This window comes from Heloderma suspectum, chromosome 4 (assembly GCF_057233095.1).
Source record: "Heloderma suspectum isolate Gila_16-S chromosome 4, 16-S_ref, whole genome shotgun sequence".
NCBI lineage: Eukaryota > Metazoa > Chordata > Lepidosauria > Squamata > Helodermatidae > Heloderma > Heloderma suspectum.
This window is the reverse complement of record NC_139461.1, coordinates 132,265,146-132,290,884: the sequence shown is the minus strand read 5'-3', so window position 1 is coordinate 132,290,884 and position 25,739 is coordinate 132,265,146. Positions and strand designations below refer to the sequence as shown.

Sequence of the window (25,739 nt, the reverse complement as noted above, 5' to 3'; positions counted from 1 at the left end):
ATAAATGTCAAGTACAAATAGATAAAAAGTGATAAATCATGGTATAAAAAGAAAGAGACCTTTTTCAGGAAAATGTATTTGCAATTTAACTGATCATATAAAAGCATAAATTAAAAAAAGTTTATATATTTTTATGTGCTATAGTTTCACCATTCATTGCAACAACATTCCAGAATACTGTAAGAGAGTTCAGGGCACATTGTCCTTGTGCATGTAGCACAGTGACCATAATGTTCACACTGAAGTCACTCTCATAACAACCTCTCCAGAGCTGTTATCATCTGATGAATCCTCCTGAGGTCTCATTCGACTGAAGAGATGTAACAAAACATAGCCACATTGAAATCTTGGTGAAGTTAACTGTGTTGGATGAACTAAACTTCTGTTTCTAAATGCATTTAGTGGTAACCACAAAGTCCTAGCTGTTGAAGATTCTCCTCGGTTGCTCTCTTCTATGTCTGTAGCTTTGTCATAATTTAATACATCCCAGTGTAGATTGACAGCTCTCCAACGCTTAAATACTCTGCAAACTGATGCACCTTCATGTATGATAAGCCCTGAAATTAAAGGAAAGAAATTATTCAAGTCCTTAGTTCTTTATATGAAGCACACTTTGTTGTAAGCAAGTGCCATTAGGATTTAATTGCTAGCCTGAACCACAGCATAGTTAAGCAATGTACCTGGATTACAGGTGACTGGGTCCAACAGATGTATATCCAGGTATGTTGCTTTAGATAGCTTATGGGTAGCACTGTTAACAAGCAAAAGAAAATGATGACATCGTAACTTAATTATCACAGATATGTCAGTACATAATGTCTGCAATTCATACAAACAGATAACAGACCCATTTCTTTGGGCTATAGTGAGTGATTACTCTGTCTCAGGATCTGGCTTATTTTTTTTTACTGGATTCACCATTTCTGCCTCTTTCATTTTGGGTTATTTCAATATGGCATTTATTTTGAAAAGCACTTTGGAAAAATAGCGACTTTATCTTAAGAATGATCTTGCTGGATCAGACCAAATGTCCATGTAGTCCAAAACTGTATACAGATGTTATCAATGCAATGTGGGACCCAATCATACCTCTACAGTAATGTATGAACCAACCCTGAGGGTGATAAAACTTTGTCATTAATAAGCACCTTTAAGTACTACTAATTTTATTTTTTATTATTTAAAATATTTACATCACACCTTCCAGTCCATCAAGGACTATCATTGTGTCTAATAACAATATAAATATAAGCAAATTAAGAATATTACACAAATAAATGATCAAGCAGCACATTAAAAATGCAACGGAGATATCAGCAGACAATATAAACAAAGGCATGTTCGGTTGTCACTGGACCCTCTAAAAAGTTTTTCATTGTGCAACAAAAACTGGGCAATGGTGGAACCAAATGAGCTTCTTCTGGGACAGCACTGTGGAGCCTGGATACCACAACCAAAACCACTCAAGTGACCACCCTAGAAAATGGAGGGACATAAAGCAGGGCCTCAGATGATGAACTGAGTGAACAGGTAGATTCATATGGCAGGAGGTTTTAAATATCAAAAACAGCACTTTGAATCGGGCTTGGAAATAAACTGGAAACCAACGGAGATGAAATAATATCAGAATTATATGCTCCTTATCTGGTTCCCAGTTAGTATGCTAGAAGCTACATTTTAAACCAGCTGAAGTTCTGAACATTCTTCAAAGACAACCCCATGTAGAACATGTTGTTGTTGTTCAGTCATTCAATTGTGTCCGACTCTTCGTGACCCCATGGACCATAGCACGCCAGGCCTTCCTGTCCTCCGCTCTCTCCCGGAGTGTGCTCAAGTCCATAGTCATTGCATCGGTGATGCTATCTAGCCATCTCATCCTCTGCCGTCCCCTTCTCCTTTTGCCTTCAATCTTTCCCAGCATCAGGGTCTTTTCCAGGGAGTTTTCTCTTCGCATTAGGTGGCCAAAATATTTGAGCTTCAGCTTCAGTATCTGTCCTTCCAATGAGCAGTCAGGGTTGAATTCCTTTAGGATGGACTGATTTGACCTCCTTGCAGTCCAGGGGACTCATAAGAGTCTTCTCCAGCACCACAGTTCGAAAGCATCAATTCTTCGGCGCTCAGCCTTCCTTATAGTCCAGCTCTCACAGCCATACGTTGCTACTGGGAAAACCATGGCTTTGATTGTACAGACCTTTGTCAGCAAGGTGATGTCTCTGCTTCTTACTATGCTGTCTAGGTTTGCCATAGCTTTCCTCCCAAGGAGCAAGCGTCTTGTAATTTCATGGCTACAGTCACCGTCTGCGGTGATCCTGGAGCCCAAGAAAATAAAATCTGTCATTGCTTCCATTTCTTCCCCTTCTATATACCATGAAGTGATGGGGCCAGATGCCATGATTTTAGTTTTTTTAACGTTGAGTTTCAGACCAGCTTTTGCACTCTCCACTTTCACCCTCAACAAGAGGCTCTTTAGAGCCTCTTCACTTTCTGCCATTAGGGTGGTATCGTCTGCGTATCTGAGGTTGTTGATAATTCTCCTGGCAATCTTAATTCTGACCTGTGATTCATCCAACCCGGTGTTTCTCATGATGTACTCTGCATATAAATTAAATAAGCAGGGCAACGATATACAGCCTTGTCATACTCCTTTCCCAATTTTGAACCAATCAGTTGTTCCATGTCCAGTTCTTACTGTTGCTTCTTGACCCTCGTACAGGTTTCTCAGGAGACAGGTAAGGTGGTCTGGTACTCCCATCTCTTTAAGAATTTGCCACAGTTTGTTGTGATCCACACAATCAAAGGCTTTAGCGTAGTCAATGAAGCAGAAATAGACATTTTTCTGGAATTCTCTTGCTTTCTCCATGATCCAGCGAATGTTGGCCATTTGATCTGTAGTTCCTCTGCCTCTTCGAAACCCAGCTTGTACTTCCGGTACTTCTCGGTTCACATATTGCTGAAGCCTAGCTTGTAGGATTTTGAGCATAACCTTGCTGGCATGTGAAATGAGCGCAATTGTACGGTGGTTTGAACACTCTTTGGCATTGCCCTTCTTTGGAATTGGAATGTAAACTGACCTTTTCCAGTCTTGTGACCATCGCTGAGTGTTCCAAATTTGTTGGCATATTGAGTGCAGCACTTTAACAGCATCATCTTTTAGGATTTTAAATAGCTCAGCTGGAATACTGTCAGCTCCGCTAGCTTTGTTGTTACTAATGCTTCCTAAGGCCCACTTGACTTCACTCTCTAGGATGTCCGGCTCAAGTTTAGTGACCACACTATCATGGCTATCAGGGACATTCAATCTTTCCTGTATAGTTCTTCTGTGTATTCTTTCCACCTCTTCTTAATCTCATCTGCTTCTGTTAGCTCCCTGCCTTCTTTGTCCTTTATCATGCCTGTCTTTGCACAAAACGTTCCCTCGATATCGCCAATTTTCTTGAAGAGATCTCCAGTCTTTCCCATTCTATTGTTTTCTTTGATTTCTTTGCATTGTTCATTTAAGAAGGCCTTCTTGTCTCTCCTTGCTATTCTCTGGAACTCTGCATTCAGTTGGATATATCTTCCCCTTTCTCCCTTGCTTTTTGCTTCCCTTCTTTCCTCAGCTACTTGTAAAGCCTCATCAGACAGCAACTTTGCTTTCTTGCATTTCTTTTTCTTGGGATGGATTGAGTTGCTGCCTCCTGAACTATGTTACGGACCTCCGTCCATAGTTCCTCAGGCATTCTGTCTATCAGGTCTAATCCCTGAAATCTATTCCTCACCTCCACTGTGTATTCATTAGGGATATGATTTAGGTCATACCTGAATGGTTTAGTGGTTTTCCCTACATTCTTCAATTTAAGCCGAAATTTTGCAATAGGAAGCTCATGATCTGAGCCACAGTCAGCAATCTAATCTGGATGTTACTGAGGTATATGTAACAGTGACTAGATCAGATCTTTTTAGGAAAGAGAAGGGCTTTCTAGGTTGGCCTACCAGCCTAAACTAAAATAAAGCACTCCTGCCCAAGGTAGCCTTGGGTATCTGGGAGCAGTGCTAGGTCCAGAGCATTCCGAAACTACAAACCTGGTTATAACATAAGAAGAACCCTTCTGGATCAGACCAAAAGTCAATCTTGTCCAGCATCCTGTTTCCCACAGTGGCTAACAGGGCCAGCCCAATGTGAGGGCAGAAGCCTAATTTAGGAAGCACAGGGCAGGCTGAGAGGCCCACACAAGTGCCCTCACCCCGCGCCCAGCTTGCCTGGCTGCGGGGGGGGGGGCTGTTGCGGGGGGTGGGGGAAGGACAGGACAAGGGCAAAGGCCATTGGCCTTCACCCCTGGCGTCACCAAGGGGTGAGTCTAGCCAGCCACTATTTAGGCCACGCTGCCCCACCTCCTCCTCATTCCAGCTATTCCAGCTCCCTCCCTCCCGCCCTTACTGCAGTGTGGGTTTTACTGGAAGCCCTATTGGGGGCCAAGTAGGAATTTTGGCTCCTAGCTGCATTGGTCAGGCTTTGGGGTTTTTTGCCTACTTCACACTGCAGTTCCAATATAGAGCTGCATACATTAATTTATCCCCTCAACGGTATGAACATCTGGTCACATAGCTGCATCAGCGGCTCCAGGCGGGCTCTCCGCTGGGGGAGTGGACAGGTGAGCATTTGTAGGCACCATTTCAGGTGACTGGTAAGGCCCGAAACTTCCAGCTCTGGGTTTTGTGGCCCCAGTTGGGAGATACGGTTTACCTTTGAGGCCAACCCTCCTCACCCACTTGGGTTCTGTGACTCGAGGTAGGGTGACAGGGGAAGGTCTCCCAGCCCAGAACTGGGTATGTCCGATTGGTGGGCGAAGGTGGACGCCTCGCCACAGACAATGAATGCCTCACTCTACACCTGTCATGTTGGTCTTGTTGGTGGTGTGCCCGCCAGTGCTTTCTTCGCAGATTGTAATCTATCAATAAATGTGGCCCTGTTTATCCCAAATCGATTGGTGTTGTCTCGTCATTTCTCCCCCTGTCCACTCGCAACTTTGTCATCCAACACCTCATCACCATTCCTCACCCCTTAGCATCTGCTGCCTGAGGCAGCTGCTTCACTCTGCCTAATGGTGGAGCCGGCTCTGGTGGCTAACCAGATTCTTAAGGGGAGTGCAATCCCATTCAAAATGAGTTGTACACATAACCATATATGAGCTATTCAACCAATCAACAACTCCTCCATCTTGTCTAGATAAGCCACAGTTTGTTTGCCCACAACCAGTCCACCACTGATTTCAAACCAGCCTCTTTGGAATCTGATGGAAAGGACAGATAGAGTTAGGTGTTTTCAAATATCTGTACAACATCCTCCAGTGGTTACATATAGCTGTTAAGTAGCATGAGAGACAAGACTGAATCTTGTGGGACCCCATAAGCTGAAAGCCAAGAGATAAAACAGCAGTCTCTCAGGACCATTGCTTGAGATCCAATATCCAGGAAGGGCACCAGGACCACCACAAAACATTGTGTCCCAGGCCCAATCCTTTCAAAGCAGTCCAGATTCCATGGTTAATGGCACTGAAAGCTGCTGAGAGGTTCAGAACAGCCATAAAGGACATGCTGCCTCTGTCTAGTTCCAAGTGTAGGTCACCCAGCAGGGCAAGCAAGGCTGTCTCAATCCCCAAACAAGATTGGAAGCCAAACTGAAAAGGATGTAACTAATCAGTATCATCTAGAAATACTTGGAGTTAGGTCACCATTACACATTTGAGCACCTTGCCCAGGAATGGCATGTTTTAACAGTATTAGAAAAGATTAAAGCATGTGCTTAACATTCCCATTGAAATAAATGCAATTTTAAAATATTTAATCTTGATGGAATCATGCCCAATATTTATTCATGATATTTACATGCAACAATTTTGAAAGATTTAGCCGTTTTTGAATAATATTTTAGCAGGTGACTTTGCAATCTTTTTGTCTAAATTTTGTGCTCTTTTTCAACTCCCCCTCCACCAAATTTTGTTTCTAAAAACATAAAGGCCACCTTTTTCTGTATTCCCACAGATTCTGTCACTAAATGCCATATTCCCCAGCTCAGAAATATGAAAATGTGTAGCTCAAAATGCTCACCTCACATACAAGATCAGTAATACAGCCATGAAAGTTCTTCTGTGGTTCAGATTAAAATCTGAGGCAGAAAACTCAAGACTACACTCCTTGCATTCATCCCTTATCTTTCTTGCTCTTGCAGTAGCTGCAGTAGAATGGAGCAAGGAAGAAAAGAAGGAAGGTAGGTAGGTCTCTCTTTTCACTCCCCCTTCTGTCACTTTGCTCACAGCTGTAGCAGCATGCTAGGTGCTAGAAGGAAGAGGGGTAAGAGACAACTTCCTTCATCCACCATAGCCATTGCAGCAGAAACCCAGGTAAGCAGGTGGGTGGAAGGGGGCCACAAGGTCTGTTTTTTCTCAGAATTGGCTTGTAATAGACCAGGCTATTTTTCTAGCTTTGAGATAAATAGCTCAGTCTTCCATTTCTGATCTTGACTGAGAGAGTTTGCTCCATCTGTACTGTCACTAGCACATGCCCTCCAACATTTCATAAATGAAAGTAGAGACATGCTATTCTCATACTAAAGTTTACTTCCGAAGCCTTCATTCCCCACCATTATTCTGCCTATAGTATGCTATATTCATTTACTCTGCAATAGCCTACCCCAACAAAGCTATTTTAAAAACCAAGGCTAAAAAGGTGTTTATTTGGGGGGTTAAAGGTAAGTTGGAAAAACTGAATTGTCATGCAACCTTTAAAATGGAGCCCTGACAATATGTGAAATGACAGGCTGCGGCATGTACTATGTGGCGCCTCAGTTTTCATGCACATACATTTACATGTATGTGTGCTAGAGACAAGATGTATCCACCCAGTACTCACTTAACATCTAGAAAGCCGGGGAGAGAACTGAGGCCTTACAATAACTATAGCAACTCACACTAACATAATTAAAAACAACAACACATTGCTAACATCTCAAAAGGCAAAAATAGAGACAACATAGAGAACAGGTACTAGAAAACAGAAACAAGTTAACAGGTTCTAGTCATTAGGGACAGCTGGAATATATGCTAGCACCTAAACAAAAATGGGAGGAAAGCATGACAATAGGACACCACATGAGAAAGAAAGAGAGGGGGGAGATCTGGGAGAAGGAACTCAAGATTGCTGAATATTCCAAACATTCAGATATTTAGGTTTATATTTCTGTCTTATCCTACCTCTTAGGTGCATCCCTTGTGCCTTGCTTTGGTTCCCTTTCCTTTGTGACAGTGGTTCTCAAATTGAATCATACCTCCTTAGAAAGGGATGAACAGTTGTCAGGGGAGAAGTAGCTCCATCCTAACCCCTCCCAATGAAATACAGAACACTGTGTGCCCCACTGTGTGTGTTGCCTACTAGGGCTTTTCACAACTTTCAAGCCCACTGTAGTTCCATTTATCCTGTGACCATTCTCAATCCCTTTGATCTGGCAGGTTGTGAATAAGAGTGACTGCCGTCAGGCAACTTTTTAATCTTTGTTATATGTATTGATTATTAAAAGGCTTTAAACTCGGGAAGCTTGCTGTGACTACAACAGAGAACCCCTGCTTTGTGTTTCTACTTGCCTCTGAATAAGCTGATACACATTTCTTTAGATAAAGAATTACAGGGCAGCAGCAGCAGCTATACATATATCACAAACATGACAAAGGGCCAAATCCCAAATGATCTCTTGCCACCTTTAGCAAAATTGATGAATAGATTGATTTTTGAAGCTTACCTATGCACACTAGATCCATAAAGCCATACATTCCATAGCAGATTTGAAAAAGGAGGTCTTTTCTTTGCCATACTGCATAAGGACTGAAGGCCGACCACACAAGCCATGTTACACTTGCTAATAAGAACAGTGATCCCAAAATTACAGCAATCATCTGCACTTTTTCAACCAGAGTTACAGTAATGCTTTGCCACTAAAAGGAAGAAAAGGTAATATGGGATAAAATGTTTACAAAAAGCATTCAAAGTCCTTTTTGATCACCCATGAAAATGTTAACAGATCCCCTTTACATTTGTAGAAGCATGCTGCAGGGCATTTCACATTCATACCTGAGCAAAAGCCCGCTCCCTCTCTCTCACTAAATCTGCTTAAACTTGATTAATAATGTTAAATAACAACTTGGGAGTATCACACAGAAATGACCAGCTGTTTTCAAATGAAAGTTTAAATACTTGGTGCAAACATGGATCACTGTGAACACTTTTCTGAATTGGGACCAATATTTTATTATTTCAGAAATATTTCCGTATAATTCTGTAGTATTCAGCTATTGCAGGTTTACATGCTTAAGTTATGAATAAGTGCAACGAAAATATTTGGCCATTTGCCATTCATATAACAAGTAATTGCAGAAACAAAGAAAGCAGTGGTTCAAAAGAAAAATAGACACCACAGAATAGCGTGGAACAAGAATACTTGAAGAGAAAGTAATTACCATGGGCAAAATATAGCCAAAGGTAAGCACTTTCTATAAGCATGTGTGTTGATGGGAGAGATATGCAGCACAAGTCTATGGATGTTAGTAACTAACTAAATCCCACTGAATTCAATAGAGCTTACTGCCAAGTAAGGGTGCATCGAATTGCACTCTTGCATAGAATGGCAGCCTTAGGTATGTGCTCAACTCTCCAGGGAAATCAACCAGACTTAAAGGTGTTTTACTTAAGCTGGGTCATAGCTCTTCATAAGATGTGTGACTATACTAGAAAATGTGTGATATTTAAAGGAAAGAAGGTGTTCAGAAAATACTGCTACACAAAACAGTGTGGGTTGGGTGTGAGCATGTGCTCATGTAGAAAAATAATTTTGTACCTTTTACGGTGCAATTCTAAATTTTGCTCAAATATAAGCCCCACTGAATTTAATGGGATTTACTCCCAGGTAAGTGTGCACAGGACTGCAGCCTAACAGTGTAAATCCTGTACATGTCTACTTAGAAGTAAGTGCCATTGTGTTTAATGGGCCTTGACCTAGGTAAATTGGTATAGGGTTGTAGGCTAAAAGCTCTTGTTTAAATTGTAGAATGTAACTTTATTTTGGTACAGGAAGACAACTGTGTTCAGAAAGAAAAGGGGGAAAAGCTTGTCAACCAGCTATTTAGTAAAACTTTAAAAAGAAAAATTGTGAGAGATGCTACCAAATTACAGACATTTTGGTCAGAGTTATTTCCTCACATTTATCACCACACTGGCTAGTGCATCTCAAGTTCATAACCATATGGACATTTCATATGTTATTTCAATTGTATTTTAAAGGATTTTTCACTAATGTATAAAATATGTGCATATAAACATGCATACATATAAAAATATAATATATAAAATATAGAGCATAATATATAACACTAATATTTTATTCTTATCTGTACACTGATACTACTACATAAGATCACAATTGTGGGAGTCCTTAAATATAACGTACCACTGAAATAAATTGTGGGATATTTATTTTTTATTTATAACTGTGAATAACTTTCTCTTCAATAAGTCATATATATCACTGTCAAAAGTTCCCCTTCAGAGGAGAAAGCTTTACACATAGTGACCTCAACCAAGAATTTCACAGAAACTCCTGTATACAAGGCTTTACTGGTTCTTCAAAAGCAGAAATATTTCTATATGTACAAAATAATGCACACATAGAGTAGCCCCTTGATTGGACCTCACAGAGAAGCTTTTGCACTTTTAATGATCAGAGGCCCATCTACATGGGAGGTTTTCTGCAATGCTGCTGTTGCTTAAAGCTGTTAAGGACACATGATGTCATGGCCACTCTGCAGTCACCCTGGAGTTGACCTGTTGGGAAGCCACATTTTTGTAGAGTACTTTTACTCCATTGTTTTTCTTTAATTCGGCTCCCCTGCTGTTCAGCTGCTGTGTGCCCATCCTGCTGCTTTAAATTCGGTATGATTGGAGTGTTCCTAGGGCTATGTCTTTCACCTGGCCCTGCCCTCGGTAACCTAGGTAACTAAAGTAACTCACCTGTCTTTCCAACACTCTTTGGGTCTTAGAACTCTCTTTCCAGCCGTCAGAATTGCCCTACACTTCCTTTTCACCAGTGGGAGTAATTAGCCGCAGTGACTATGGACTTCTCTGATGTTTGTGTTACTTCTCTTCCCCAATGGTGTGTTAAATTGCTTCCCTGATGTTGTGTAAAGTTGCTTCATCAATGCATAAGAGCAGTTGCAATCTGGCGAGGTCTTGGGATCAAGGGAGCCTGTCATTGCGTGCAGGGAGAAAGTGCCCAGAGAAGGCAAAAGGGGGGTGGAAGCTATAACTCTGCAACAGTTTGCTGGAATGGGGTGAAAATTGGGGAGGGGATGCTCTCAGGGGGAGCCTTCAGATGCTGCACTGGATAATTGGGGATTCTGGCTTCTTCAGGGAAATCTGTGCACATTGGAAAAAATGGGTAGGAGCAATAACTCTGCAACAGTTTGCTGGAATGGGGTGAAAATTGGGGAGGGGATGCTCTCAGGGGGAGCCTTCAGGTGCTACAATGGATAACTGGGGATTTTGACTTCTTCAGGGAAATTTGCGCACATTGGGGAAAATGGGGTGGGAGCAATAACTGTACAACAGTTTGCTGGAATGGGACAAAATTGGGATAGTGGTCTGCTCTCATAGGGAGCCTTCAGATGCTGTACTGGATAATTGGGTTGTTTCTACAGAATTGTTAATTAGTTACTCTCCATTAATAATAATGTAGTAGCAGGGTGGGGAGCCTGGACATGGGCCAGGAAACAAGCCTCTCTCATTGGATGAGCAGCCCCTGCCCAGTTTCAGTATTTGGTACTATGGATTATCCTCAAATAATCCAGATTCTCTCCCTCCACCCCAACTATTAAAAATAATGTTGGAATTTACAAAATATTTGAAAGAAAAAAGAAACAGGAAGGAAGAGACTGGAAAATAGATTAGAAAAGCAATCCCTTCTTGACACATTGCTATAGGGAAAATACATGGCACAGAAGAAACTTGGCCCAGACAGACAAGGATATCAGAACAGACAGCATTGATTTTGCTCTTGGAGGGAAGGGCATCCTCAAAGACTATATGAGTATTGTTCCCCTGGTAGAACAATCTGATATAAATCTAATTACATTTGTGTAATCGTGTCAAGAAATGTTTTATTAATGGATATAAAATAATGTACTTAAAATGTAACAGTCATCACTTTGTTTGCTTCCCTACCAATAATAACTTAGAATTATGCTCTATGTAAGCCAATGACTGTCAGCACACTTCTTGCAGTTTGCCATTATTCCTTAGATAGCTGACCGTTATTCTGGATGCTTCCATACTGCAGTCTGAGAGTGGAACTGATACACAGCTCCACATTTTCTCTTTTTTATTTCTTTTAGAGAATGAGGATGTGGTTATGAGTTTGGGCTGTCTTGACTATGGTAAACGGGTCTATCATTATGGGGAAAAGGTCAGGAATTTGACAAAATAATATGTTCCTTGACAGCTGTAGCCTGCAGAATGTAACATCAATTAGAGCTAGAGATAAGGGCAGAAAAACAGTTTAGAGCCAGTTTTCACTTTGAATTTGGGAGAGAGAAAGACACACAGAAATAGAGAGGATGGAGCTGTGAGCTGGATGAAGATGAAACACCTTGGGGTACAGAGACTATCTGGGATGCAGGTTTGGCAGATTTGCCTGTTGTAGGAGTATCTATTTGCTTCACTATGCTCTGTATGTCTATTCCTTCAAGCTAAGCCAAGGGTTCCATTTGAAACTTTGTCTTCAAAACTAGTGAACAGACCGAGCTTTGCATGGGTTGGAATAGCCTTTAGTTCGATACTGCAAAGCCTTAAAGCAAAATTACACAGCGGTCAGCCTTGGACACATTGTGGCTGCCCTAAGTGACGCTGCCGCATTTGCTGGCACCCCTAGGCACAGCCCCCACCATGGTGCACCCCTGTAGCCCCCTGAGAGGAGGGTCTGTCTGCTACATTCCCTTGAGTGGGGGGCTGCCTCACAGCAGGGGGAGGGGCAGTCATATAACTCCCACCACCACCACCACCTTCAAACTGTCAGCTACTAAACTGTGTGCTGGTTTGGGAAGTCTGCCACCTAATGACTGACGGTGTTACTGCAGACTTCAAACTCATGAACACCCATGAGATTTTATCACATCATACACAGAGATAGAGAGACAACCTCAGCACTTCTGTCTGTAAATAAACCAAATATACAGAGACACCATACATCTCAAGTGCTCTCCCCAAGTGGGAAACACACAACACTGCTGATAGGGAATGGGATCATTGTTTACTTGAAGAGAAGCTGTAAGCTGGTGAGTGAGCCAAGATGGCAGTAAATAATAGCACTCCTGAAAACAGAGGGACCCAGCAGGAATGGAGGCTTCACACTGGCTATTTAATGAGGAAATGGAGGTTTCACAGCAGCAGTTTAATAAGGAACATAAAGTGGTGCCTAGACTCCAGGGAGGCCTGTATGGTTACCTCACTGTTTGCCTTTCCATGAGCAGATAAAAAGTGGCTTTTAAAGAAAGCTTTGGGCCTGGATTAATTTTATTTGCTACTGCTATACATTTTCTTTTGGTTGTTTTATACTGTTAACAATTTAAGTGACTATTTTAAAATGTTGTACTGTAAGCTGACTTGAGGGCCCCTGATAGAAAGGTGGGATATAAATGTTTTAATAAATAAAGATAAAAATGCGGGCGAGTCTGGAGGCTGCCCCAAAGTGGAAAAGGCCTCATGTGATCAGCAGCTACAAGGGATCATAGCTAACCCTGAAATCCAATGTCAGAGCACCTAGTTGGATGTCCTCGAGGAAGCTGAGGAGCTGACAGGCTTGGACTGTAGAGTATTGCAGTCACTCCATAGCTGAGAATCTGCCTGCTCTGCTCCAGCTGGTAGTCCCCTCCTCCACCACATTGGGTTGGATCCAGACTTATCATACTTAGAGCAGTTCCACTGATTTCAATGGGACAAGTTAGGCATAACTAACTCGTCCCATTGATTTCAGTGGATCGAAGTATAAGTAAATCTGAATCCAATCCCAACTGCCATGTTGGAAAGAATCCAGGAGAGAGAAGGGTGGGAGGCAGATAAAGACAACAGCAGATGTCTGATGCCTGCTCCTGCTAGTGTGGTTTTGTTTTGTTTTGTTTTGAGTATGTGGTTTTTTAATGCTGCTATTGTATTTTATAACTGTTTTGAGCTGCTTTATTGAGTCTAGTCAAAAAGTGGACTACTAAACAAACAAACAATCTATGCAGGAGTCTGCCAGAAGTGAAAAGCTGGAGGAAAAGTTCCAAGAATAGGAAAAAATCTAGGAAAAGAAAGCACAGGAACAGAAGATTGAGTAGCAGCCAGCACTGGAAACAAGTGGCTCAGAACGGGAACAGCTATACCCCGAACCCAAGGGTCAGGAAAATACCATTATAGATGGGGTGCACAACCTTTTGGCCCTGTGGACTGCATGCACACACACACACACACATATATATATATATACACATGCATGTGCACATATAGACACAGGTATGTGTACACATACATACACACACACCTTGTTAATAGCAGTGGTGGGGAAATCTGTATGAGGAAATCTGGGTGGGGGGAAATTTAGTGGCAGTGGGTGGTCAGGGAGGCACACTTACGGCCTTGGAGGGCTGCAGGTTGTGCACCATTGTGTTATATCCTCTCGTCTTTTTTACTCCATGTGGAAAGGTTGCTATAGTGGTGTAATCCAGAAGCAGCCCTTACAGTGAAGTAAATCCAGAGAATCTGTGCATTTTAGAAACGAAACAGGCAGGAAGCCTATCTGCATCAGGTACAAATCAGGTATAACCAATTGGAAGGGTGGAGAAAAAAAGAGGAATGCCAGCCAGCCAGAGTGGACCAGCCCTGGTTGGTCTATATCCCCAGATAAATACTTTTTTCAAGATGTTAGATCAGCAGTTTGAATCAGAGTACAAATCGGCAACCAGGGCACAAGTCTCACGAAGAGGAAGAAAGAGGCATCTTTTTCAGAATTGACAGAAGATGGGTCTGTGAGCTGGACATGCCAAGATGTCAGCAATTCACAGTAGAACCTTGGCAAAGAACCATTCACTGAGGGACAGTTTTATTGGGACTTTTATGTGATCTTAATTGAAATTGCCTAGAGATCCTGTGCCAAATAGCAGAATCGCTATTGGTCTCAGGACAAAGAGTCATGGTTCACCAAGGGAATGCATTTGGGTAAGAGTAAATATTTTCTCATTTGAATGGGGCATGGTACAATCTAACTGCCTGTCTCATATTTTGACTGGAATTAAAACAAAATTAGATTAATTAACAATGGCAAAACATTTGGTAGAGGAAAATGTATGCTAACAGATTGTAATGTATCTGGCACGGGGAAATATATGTTTTGGTACTGGTGTTGTAGAAGTAAGTGTTTTGATAACTTCATACAGAAGGGAGTTGGGATGTGTAGGGATAAAGGTCTTATAAATTTTAACTGCCAATCTCTTTGTGTATTTGGGTGCAATGGAAGGAAGACTAAAAGATTTTGGTTACTGAATGAACAGATATTACAAATTTTATGGACAAAAAAATTGTATGTCCTACTCTGCCCACATCAATGAAACTCCATTTATCTTAGAGACTTCACTAAGTAATGGGGGACTGGGAGATTTGCTGGCAGGTTTGAATAGCTACTAGGCAAGGTGCCCTCCAGCGCACACACACACACACATGCACACACACCCAATAGCAACACGCCTGCAAGCCCACTGGCAGGTAGACAAGCCCCTTGCATGACCTTACAGCAGGGGTGCAGAACCTCTTTTAGCCCAAGTGCCAAATTCCATCTTAGATAAGCTCTTGGGGGCCACATTCCAGTGTTGGGCAGGGGTGGAGCAACAGGGGTGGAGCAACCTCAAATACCAGCATACTGGATCTTAAAGCTCTTACTGCCAGCAACTAAGCCTTAGAAGGGGCATTTCCACCTTTTAGAATGGGTAAAAATATTACAAAAAAACAGAAAACCATAAAATCAGTGGTTTGGGGGAAAGGGGTGGGGCCAAGGAAGGGTGTGTGGCCTTCTGGGTAACCCTTAAAGGCCAGACTGGGACTCCTAAAGGGCGGGATTTCTGCATGCATGCCTTACAGAGTAGCTGCACTTCATCCTATATGGCAAGAAAATGCTGCATGAGTCTAAAAGCCAGAGCAACAATGAGTCAGAACAAATGCTGACAGAGAACAACCTAGACTGTATCCAGCAATTTTTCATTGTTTTTCCTATCAAGAACTGTAGGGGCTGCTGGGGTAATTAAGCTGTAGGGTCCTTCCTGGGGTACACGTGGAGTACCCCAGGCAACTTTGTTTCTTTTCCACTTCATTTAATTTCATTTAAAAGAGTAATGCCACAACATATGGGCTGCCAGGTCAAGTTAAGATACAACTGTTCACCACAGACAAAAACATGTTAAAGGAAACAAATCCCTTTATAGGGATTAGTAGAACTCCCAGATTCAAGATCAGAATGCTAGAGAATGTAAAAATAGATATTAAAAAGTATACTTTTATTCTAGTCCAACTCTGTGCTAATGCCAAAATTTGTTTTCTGCACTGTCATTGCCAAAATTTTGTACAATACATTCAGCATGAGTTGCAAATAATCTTCTCTAATTCAGGCCCACATTTAATGCAAAATATATAGCACATCTAGTTGTGGGGAGGCAACAGATAGTCATATAGTGGCATAATTGATAAAACATCTACAAGTGCACCTGTTTCTTAACAAACATAGTCATCTCATTCACTTCCTCTACTTGTAGCATCTTTAAATGGACATTCTGGTAAATTTGTTTCATTTGTCAGGTGTAATAATATGATTATAAAAGAAAACCAACATTATTTCTCATCTCAAAGAGATGTCTACATGTATCTGAAGACTCATCATACACTAAAACTGTGATCCTAAGCACACCTACTTGGAAGTGAATCCATTAAAACCTGTAAGATTTACTACCAAGTAAATATGTTCAGGGCAGGACTTGAACAGTAAAACAAACCATTCATTTCATACAAGAAACCATATGACCTGGTTCACATGACACGACAGCCCACCATGGCTTAATTTACCCACCGGGGCTGTTGCATCGTGCTGGGTGTCTGCAGGCATCATTTTTACATGTCATGTGAACTCAGGTGGCAGGAGTTGTTTAAGATTTAAACAACCCTCAAATAACCCATGGCTTCTTTTCAGGTTATTTGAGAGTTGTCGAACCCCTGCTGCCTGGGTTTGGATGACATGACAAGCCATGGAAAGCTGGGTGCCCATGACACAACACAACAGCCCCTGCACGTAAATTAAGCCATGGTGAGTTGTCATAATGTGAGAACAGGCCCAGTGTCTCAACAATTGCTTTGAGTTGTATCCAGACGTGTAGACTCACTATAAAAAGCAGATCCGTTCACACCGTGAAGAATAAACTAAGAAAATACTATATTAAAATCATTTGAGTAAAATCATACAAACATAGTCTATAAGATTACTGGAATTTTAAAACATTACCTGGCAAGGCCTTTTCATTTTAATTGCTATAACATGGTATCTGTAACAGCAGAGTTCACAAGTCCAGGACCCTCTTTCACTAATCCACTTCAATAGGCAAAGTTGATGTGTATACCGTACTGACCCATCACATCGACAAGGATTTAACAATTCGCCCTAGAAAAAATGACTAAGAGTTAAATGTCAAATTGGTGTGTGCATAAATATAATATTATACTTCTCTGGTCCTTGTCTTAAAATCAGTTTTCCAGCATTCGAAAAAAATCTTAATTTTGGCTGGAATAAATCCCCATATGTTTATTCCAGAAATATTATTCTATTTATTTTTCCCATCCCAATCTTATAAAAATCTTTATAAATATAAGTATCCATACACAAACTACCTCTCGGGGCAAAGCGTGATACTATTTGTATTGCATTTGTAATAATTTTTGCTCTGCAGTCATTCTTACTTCTATACTAATAAAAAATGTGTGCAATCCAAGTGACCTTCATATTTCAAAGAGTTTTATATAGTACAACTCAATCATTTTAGAGCTATAATGTAAGGTTGCATTAACCCAAATGGCATATTAATCACCTGTCATGACAGTACACTACCAACACCTGTAATACATTTAATAGGCTTTGAAATCAGCATGACCATGAACATTATGGTGAATATGGCATCTAACAACATATCCAGCAACTTAATCAGACCCCAGGAATCTAAATGTTGACTTAAAATTATGCAAATTTCCAAGATGCATTTTTTTATAAGAAAACCTGAGAATATGTAGGTACATCTGAATACAGATTTCAACTCTTATTGAGGCTGTAATCCCTAACATACTTACTCAGAAGCAAGCCCCATTGAACACAGTGGGCTATACTTGAGAGAGACTTGGTCATTTAGTTGTTCATCAGCCCCATTCCTTGGCCCCAAGCCCATGCCTCCCTTCTCTTACAGAAGTGGTCCCCTCTCCAACTCCTTTCCAAGGGTTATAAAACTTCTTCCCCATCTGCTCATAAAAAAATTGAACCTAAAATCCCAAATTCTGGGAGTTAAAACAAATTGTACAACTGTACATGTAAAAAAAACAGTTTTCCAGGCTAATTTACATAATCACATCCCAAGTGCCACCGGAAGGTTGTACCTCCTGCCTTTTAGGATGAACATCATGGCAAGGGGACTTGGTCAGATCCATCAGCCTAAGGAGGAGGAGCTGCAAGGAGTTTGCTTTCTCCCTCCCTGCCAGAAAGAACACTCAGCTCTAACTGCCAGTTGCCCTGGGACTGCAAAGCTGAAGGGCAGGATATTGTTGCCCCATCCTTCAGGGGACTAAAGGCTTCTGGATTGTGTGGGTTTATGTATATGTGTCTGCATGTGTATGTATTATTATAATCTATTATAAGCTGCCTTGAGGAACATTTGATTGAAAGGTGGGATATAAATATTCTAAATACATACATATATACATACATTTACATACTCTGCAATGTTTTAACACAGAATTCCAGGGCCTGTACATATGCTGTAGAGCATTACACTAGGGCAACCATCTTAAACATTTTGTCAGACAGCATCCACTTGCAGTCTATAGGGAAACTCTGCTATATTGTCCAAACATCTTTAACACACAAATTCAGATACACAACCATCTGCAATAGATCACTATCACCAATACACCGCCTGATATATCTCTTCAGTGTACTCTGGAGAAACAAAAGGCATTTGACATTCACTGCAGAAGTCTCAGAAGCAGCTCAATTTCTATCTGCAATCTGTTTCCATTGATAGAAACTTTGGGTGTGTAAACTTAGCATGATGAACAACAAGGTATCAAGCACAGGAAATTGTGACCTGATGAGACAGTTCTGAGACAGTATTAAGTAATACTGTATTATGTATTATGTATCATATGTACAGTATTATGTAATGACAGTATTAAGAATTACAGCTTATTTGGTAGGCTAAACAAGGGGAAACATGAGGGCGTTGTATAGCTCTGTATGTTAGAAAAGAACATTCAATTTGGGGTTAGGATGCATGCTGTATTTATGAGTATATTTAGGTGATGATAGGAGGATCAAGCATGGAAGAGTGTATTACACAAACAGAAGGTAAGTAATGTATTCTTTAGGAATGAAGTACACAAAGAAGATTAACTGTATAAAAAATGGCAGTGAAAGCAATGTTCTGTCTGATAAGCTTGAAGAAACAAAAAGTGGCCCAGGTGTGAATCTAATAAAGAGAGACGAGGTTATTGAAATTTTGAGCATGAAACAACAAAGTGTGAGATCAAAATGAAAGAAGAGAGAGAGAGAGCATAGAAGTATTATATATTTATGTAACAGATTTATAGACTGTCTTTCCACTATTTAGGTCTCCACTGCAGCTTACAAGCGTGTCTGAATAAAGTTGTTTTCAGTCTCAGCAGGGGTGGGCTTCCATATGTAGATCTTCCCTAGAACAAGGGAACAAACTCTTTTATGCTATGCCAGACATCTTCTCAGATGGAAGCTCTATGGACTGGTGGTTCCTGAGTCCAGGAATTGGGTAAGTGACCTATCCTGGACAGGGCTGCACTTCCCCTGAAGGAGCAGGTTCATAGCTTGGGAGTACTCCTAGATCCATCCCTGTCACCGGAGCCCCAGGTGGACTCCGTGGCCTGGAGTACTTGGGCAGCTTCAGCTGATCTGCCAGGTACGGCCTTTCCTGGACAGGGATAACCTAGCCACAGTAGTACATGCGCTGGTAACTTCCCAATTAGACTACTGCAATGCACTTTATGTGGGGCTGCCCTTGAAGACAACTCAGAAGTTGCAGCTAGTGCAAAATGCAGCAGCTAGACTGCTGACCGGAACACCTCATAAAAACCATATAACACCAGTTTTAAAGGAATCGTGCTGGCCGCCAATACACTTCGGGACGGAATTCAAGGTTTTGGTGATATTTAAAACCCTAAGCGTCTTGGGACCTCAATATTTGATGGAGCGCATCTCCCTATATATGCCTGCCCGGGAACTGAGATCTGTTGGAGGGGCCCTCCTCTGCATCCCACCAGTAGGAGACACACACTATGGTGGGACATGGGAGAGGGCCTTCTCTGCTGTGGCACCCTAGTTGTGGAATGCCCTCCCCTTTGAGGCCCAATTGGCACAGACATTGGTCTTGTTTCGGCGCCAAGTAAAATATGGCTTCTTACCAAAGCCTTTGAGATCTAAATGCATTCCCTAGCACATTGTTTTAACTGTTTTATTGTTTTAGATTTTAACTGGTTTTAGCTTGTTTAATAGTTTAATATGTTTTTAGGTGTTTAAATAATTTATTGTTTTATACTTTTTAAATTGATTTTATCTGTACACCACCCTGAGATGTTAATGATATAGGACGGGATAGAAATGTTTGAAATAAAAAAATAAATTGCTCCACTTGGAAAGAGGTACAGGCTGGTTAAAAAGCAGTCTGATTTATTTAATATGGGTTTTGCTTAGGTCTTTACAAAGAAAGAGATTAATTTCATTAATAAAAACAAGGAAGTCTCAGAATCATAAAGCTGCATGAAAAGGTAGCGTGTTTGCAGGCTTCACTCTGATCAGCATCCAGTGAGGAAATGCAACAGAAAGTGAAGAACTTCTTAGAAGAGGTACTGCCTATTGCAAGGACTTAGAACTGTTGTGGCATCACAAGCAGCAATCAGAATGGGAGTCACCGCCCAAGTTGTGGATTGAGGGTAACATGATACTCTGATTAATCCACAAACTTGTTTGTAAGGACTACTCTTCGATATACTAGATAAAAAAGACCAGAAAAGGAAAATAAGGAATTGCAAACCTGTAAGCCTGACTTTTATACCTGAAAAGATATTACAGCAAATAATAAAATGATCAGGGCACATCCTAGCTAAAGTTAAACACTTCTAATTTCCATTCCAGTGAAAGAAAGAGGTGCTTCTCTCTCTCACTGAGATCACTGTAGCTTGGATCCATGACTAACTTGTCCCTTTATTTAAATGGTCTACTCTAAGTATGACTAAGTCTGGATCCAACCCTGAAACTTAAAGATGCTTAATTTAGACGGATAGTACTCTTGAGGTGCAATCCTATGCAGGTTTAGACAGAAAAAGAGGGAAGCTTAGAAGACAGCAACAAGGGAGAGGGCCTTCTCGGTGGTGCCCCCCCCCCAATTATGGAATGATTTCCCTGATGAGGCCCTCCTGGCACCAAAATTGTTATTTTTTGGCACCAAGTTAAGACCTTTCTCTTCTCCTAGGCATTTGGCAGCATGTGATGAGTTTTCATCGATACTGGATTGTCTTATGGTTATGGTTGATTGCTTGAGATTGCTTGCTTGAAGTTGTTTTAGATATATGTTGTCTTGTGTATATTGTCTGTTCATGTGTGTTTTATGTAAATAGCTTTTAACCTCTGTATACTGTATTGTTATTGTTTTTAATCTTTGTAAACTGCCCAGAGAGCTTTGGCTATTGGGCAGTAAAGAAATGTAAATAATAATAATAATCCTACAACTCCCAGCATTCTCCAGCCAGCCTTACTGGCAGGGGAATGCTGGGAGTTGTAGGACTTTTTCCATCTAAACATGCATAGGATTGCACCCTTAATTTTACTTAGAGGCATAATGAGTGATTACTAACAGCATATCTTTATTAAAAGGTCATGCCAGACCAACCCAGCTTACTTCTTGGTTGAAGGAGATAATGCTCTGTAGACAAAGAGGTACGAGGTGGTACAGAATTCAGCAAGTTTTCACCTAGACTTGTGACATGCTTGTAAAAATTATTTAAGAACTATGGACTTGAAAATATTGTAAGAATGCTATACGATGAGTTTTTTAAAAACACACTCAAAGAGTAGTAATGTAGCTCAACATCAGATTCAAAGGAGGCCTTCAGTGGTTTTCAGGAGGGATCTGACTCTTTATTAATGACTTTGAGAAAGAGGGATGGCAGATATTAAATTGTAGATGATACAGAACTAATGCACCAGAAAACCTTTACAGGAGTAGTTAGAAACTCCAACTTAATAGGTTGGATCCAGATTGGTCATCCTGTGAATGGAAGGGCTCCTTCCATTCATGGAAGGCACTGGGATACAGTGATCCCTCCTTCCTCTTTAAGCCACTTGCATCACCTCTCACGCTACTCTAGAGGGTCCCCTGGCCCTCCTGAGCATCTTCTCAGGAAGTACAGGGGGCTGAAGGGGAAGGAGGAATCACAAAGATCACCTTCAGTCCCTTTCTCCAGAGCAAGCAAATTCCCATAAGCACTGCTCTGAGAGATGGGGAGATAGAAGGGACAATTGTAAACTATTGCATGGAGGAATGAAGAAAGAAATATATGTGTTTGGGGGATAATTAGCTAGCAATTTAAGATTTCTAAGAATTATTTAGGGTTACTGAGAATAACAAATTGAACAAAGTGTGTCAATACTCTTGTGTTGTGACAAAAATTAATGCCATTGGTTTTAGAGAAGTAATAGTACTGTTCTACTGAATATACACAAGAATAGTGCTGTTCTATTCAATACATGCAAGAATGGTAAAATGTTCAGGGAAGACTGGAGGAAATGGATAAGTTCATCCTATCAAAAAAAAAAAAAAAGACATGATGGGGAAGGCAATATGTTGCCAGATGTTGGGGGGGCAATTGCTGCATGTCCTGATTGGAAGAGCAGTAGACACCCAATAGGTTTACATGGGAGATTCTAGAATTGCCTTCCTTGAAAATTTTCAGGAAAGATTGGACAGTTACCAGTTGAAAATGCTTTAAGTATATGTCATCCTGTCTTAGAATACAGTGTTGAATTAGATACAGGATAGCAGCCTTCAAGGACTAAGCCCCACTGAACTCAATGGGTATAACTCCTGGGTAGACACATATGGGATTGCACTAGAACTCTGCAAGTCACCAGGCAGAATGGAAAGATCGTTAATGTTCAGCTACATACAGAAACCAACTAGCGACTTATACAAATGCTTCCAGTTTTACACAACAAATTGTTTTACTCAGTAGATTAATTAGCTAGATATTAGACACTTTTAATGCCCCAAGTAGCTGACCCAATAAATGATGTCCTCCCTCTTGTTTCTGAAGAGTTTTGAACTTGCATCTTTCCTTTTAAACTTTTTGTGACCACTTGCAACTAAATACCAACCACGTTTGGTAGGTGAAGTTGAGCAGAAAGACATCTCACTCTCTTGCCTGGCTCCAGTAATACACATTCACCCCTCTCGCAAGACTAGCTTGGGAAGGAGCAAAGAATGAGGCTGGCTGGGGCTATCCTTGATGGCAGATGAGGGTTTACTGCTGCTTGCTCATCTATAGGGTCAGGTAAGTCATGCCACCCTCCATGTGTCTTGGACCTCTCCAGGTTGGCCTGCCCTACTGTTTGAAGACCTAACCCTTATCCACTTCAATACTCCCACAGTAAAAGTTACCATAGGACATAAAATAAATGTGCGTGCACACATGTATGCGCATATGTGTGTCTGTCAATCACAGTATTAAGCACATAGAATTGGGTTGTTTTACGATATATACTGGGCTCAAATACCAACAGTTCTCTTTTTATGTTATCTTTAAACACACTACATGTTATCTCTGCTGATAGTTATTCTTTAGTGTCAGCGTTCCCTAGGGCCTGCAGTTTCAGGCCTGAAAATGATGAAAGGCTAATTATAATTGCTAGTTTGACCGACAGACATATCTGTAAGCCAATGCATATCTTGTCAGTATAACACCAGAGCACACTAATTGAGAGTTGTGACAAGACACTTGTCCTTACTTGCTCCCACTGAGTCTAGGAGGAGTATTAATGACCGCCACCAACATCCCACTTCCTAGTCATAGCAGGTGGCATGTCAAGTCAAGGAACCTCCCCCCCCCCCAATATGATCATGAGAATGATCCAACCCAGCTGCGAAATGCAGGATCCCTCGCTTCCTCTTTTCTCCAGAGCTTTCCCTGCGGCTACTGGCGCTGTCCGTGGTGCTGATGGCCGCCCTGGGTGGCTGTGGCTGGGATGTTTCGCCCTCCTCCTCCGTGTTTGAGCATTATATTCTACATCACAGGGAGGAGGGGCGGCACGTGTGTGCGTCCTCCCTTTCTGCTCCCCCTCCCCACCCTGAAAGTCATTTTATGGCTCTTAACCTGGCGTCCAGACGGGGGCGAGGGGAACGTGTTTTCTCGTCGGCTGTCCCAGCTGTGCCTATCATTTCCGACCGGGGGGAGGGTCCAAGCCTGCCCGCCTGCCCGCCCTTAGCCCGGGGAAACCTCCCCGCTCTCTCCGCGCCCGTGTCCACCCACAACGCTCACCTGCTCGGCGCCCTGGAAGCAGATCTTGCAGATGGGGCCGGCACCGACCCCGCCGGCTTCCCCGCTGCTGTTGCTACACACCGAGCGGGTCTCGGGCTTCTCGCCCTTCCCTGCGCCGCCCTCCGCGGCGCGACCACTGGGGCCCGGCCCGGACGGGACCCCTGTGGCTTTCCCAGCGGCCGCCCCAAGCGGCGGCTCCGAGGGCGGGGCGGGGCCTCGCGGAGGCTCCCCGCCGCCGGTCCCGCCGCCACCGCTCATGGGGGACGACAGCGGCGCCCCGGCCCGTCGCAACCTGCCCTTCACCCGCCCGGGTCGCCGCCGCCTCCGCCGCCGCCTCCCGCTTTGCGGAACGGGCGGGGGGCCAAGAAAGAGAGGAGACGAGCGCGAGCCGCCCGTCTGACTGGCTGACGAGGGCAAGCGAAGCGGTCACCGCGTGTCAGCCTCCTCCCCCGCCCCGCACCCCCGCCCGGCTTGGTGCTGGCGCGCGACCCCCCGCTTCTGACGCCAGCGGCCGCCTCAGAACGCGGCGGGGAGAAACCGTTAGAGACCGTTACCGTTAGAGAGAGGGCGAAGGGACGGCGCGAGGGAGTCCCCGCCAGCTGCGAGCGGCACGCGCCCTCTCACGCACCCCCCGCCTTCACATGCGCACCAACCGCCGCTCTGCGCCCCTCCCCAGCGGCTGAGTCTCCCTCATCCATCCGTTCTGCCTTCGTTATATATCCCCTCCTCGCAAAGGGCGAAATATCATCCGTCCCCTTCGAAGTCCACCGTGTGGTCACGCTGTGTGACGACTTGTCTTTCTTTCTTTCTCTCTCTCTCACACACACACGCTTACATACGCACCCCGATATCCTCCCCTGGCGCCAAACTATTTCGCCCTCCGTTCCTCAAAGCTGCGGTGACTTCACGCACCTGCTCCCCGCCTCTGACACTCGCCAAACCCCTCACACAGTCCCTTTCCGACTCAGCACCTCAGCCGCTGGAACTTGCCTCACTCACACACCCATTTCGCAAAGTGATGCGTTTGGCAACCATTATCTCGGAGCCTCAAAATTCTTGGGTTTTGTTACGAAGTCTCCATGAGTTGTGATGTGGGAGAAACTCCAGTCTGGGTCTCCCCTTGTACTCTTCCACAGCAGGAGCACAAGCTATTTCACTTTAATAATGTGGCTGGGAACAGCATGGCTGCCATGCTGCTCAGTGTATTCGTCTTTTCACTGCAGGCATATCAGCTGCCCCAACACCTAACCTAGTTTACAGGGTGAGGGGTTACTTCTCTCCCCTGTCACTCCCCTCAAAACCTCAGTTTGTCTCACTCTGCATGAGGTGTGCAGACACAGAGACACACACACAGAAAAAAGCAGCCTATATACACACACACACACACGCATACATATATATATATATATATATATAACATAAAGAGTGGGCTCGCCCCCTGCCCACATTCTGCTTCTGTAGATGCTGCAGAGTCATCTCTCTCTCTCTCCTTTGCACACTCACAGCAAACCACCTCTAGCTGGGACAATAATAGTAGTAAATAAGAGAAAACCTACCCCCTCTCCAACCATCCAGCAAATCCACACTCTTGCTTGAAACATAGGGGACATTCTGTGCTGGGAATTGTTACCATGCTGCCCAGATAAGGGGCTGAGTATTTGACTAAGACTGTGCAGAACTGTGCACCCTATATAGAGGCCTTGATTCTCAGAATAATAATTTTAAAAATCAGAATTCTCATGCAACTAGCAACACATTCACACATCAGCTGCTCCCCCATATTCCCTGATAGGAACATTTCTCCCTCCTCATAAAATACCTAAGTTGTTCTC

The 25,739-nt window shown here is 42.7% G+C and overlaps 1 protein-coding gene across 1 annotated transcript; it reads right to left on the bottom strand.

The window, feature by feature from the left end:
* On the bottom strand, positions 1-24,172 carry MARCHF11 (membrane associated ring-CH-type finger 11). The gene is made up of 4 exons (XM_084848146.1): positions 23,908-24,172; positions 16,592-16,747; positions 7,772-7,964; positions 1-557 (listed from the first exon to the last, which is right to left on the bottom strand). The coding sequence occupies exons 1-4, from the start codon at positions 24,163-24,165 to the stop codon at positions 235-237; spliced, it is 930 nt and encodes a 309-aa protein (XP_084704272.1). The 5' UTR covers positions 24,166-24,172; the 3' UTR covers positions 1-234.
* Positions 24,173-25,739: the final 1,567 nt, after the last annotated feature.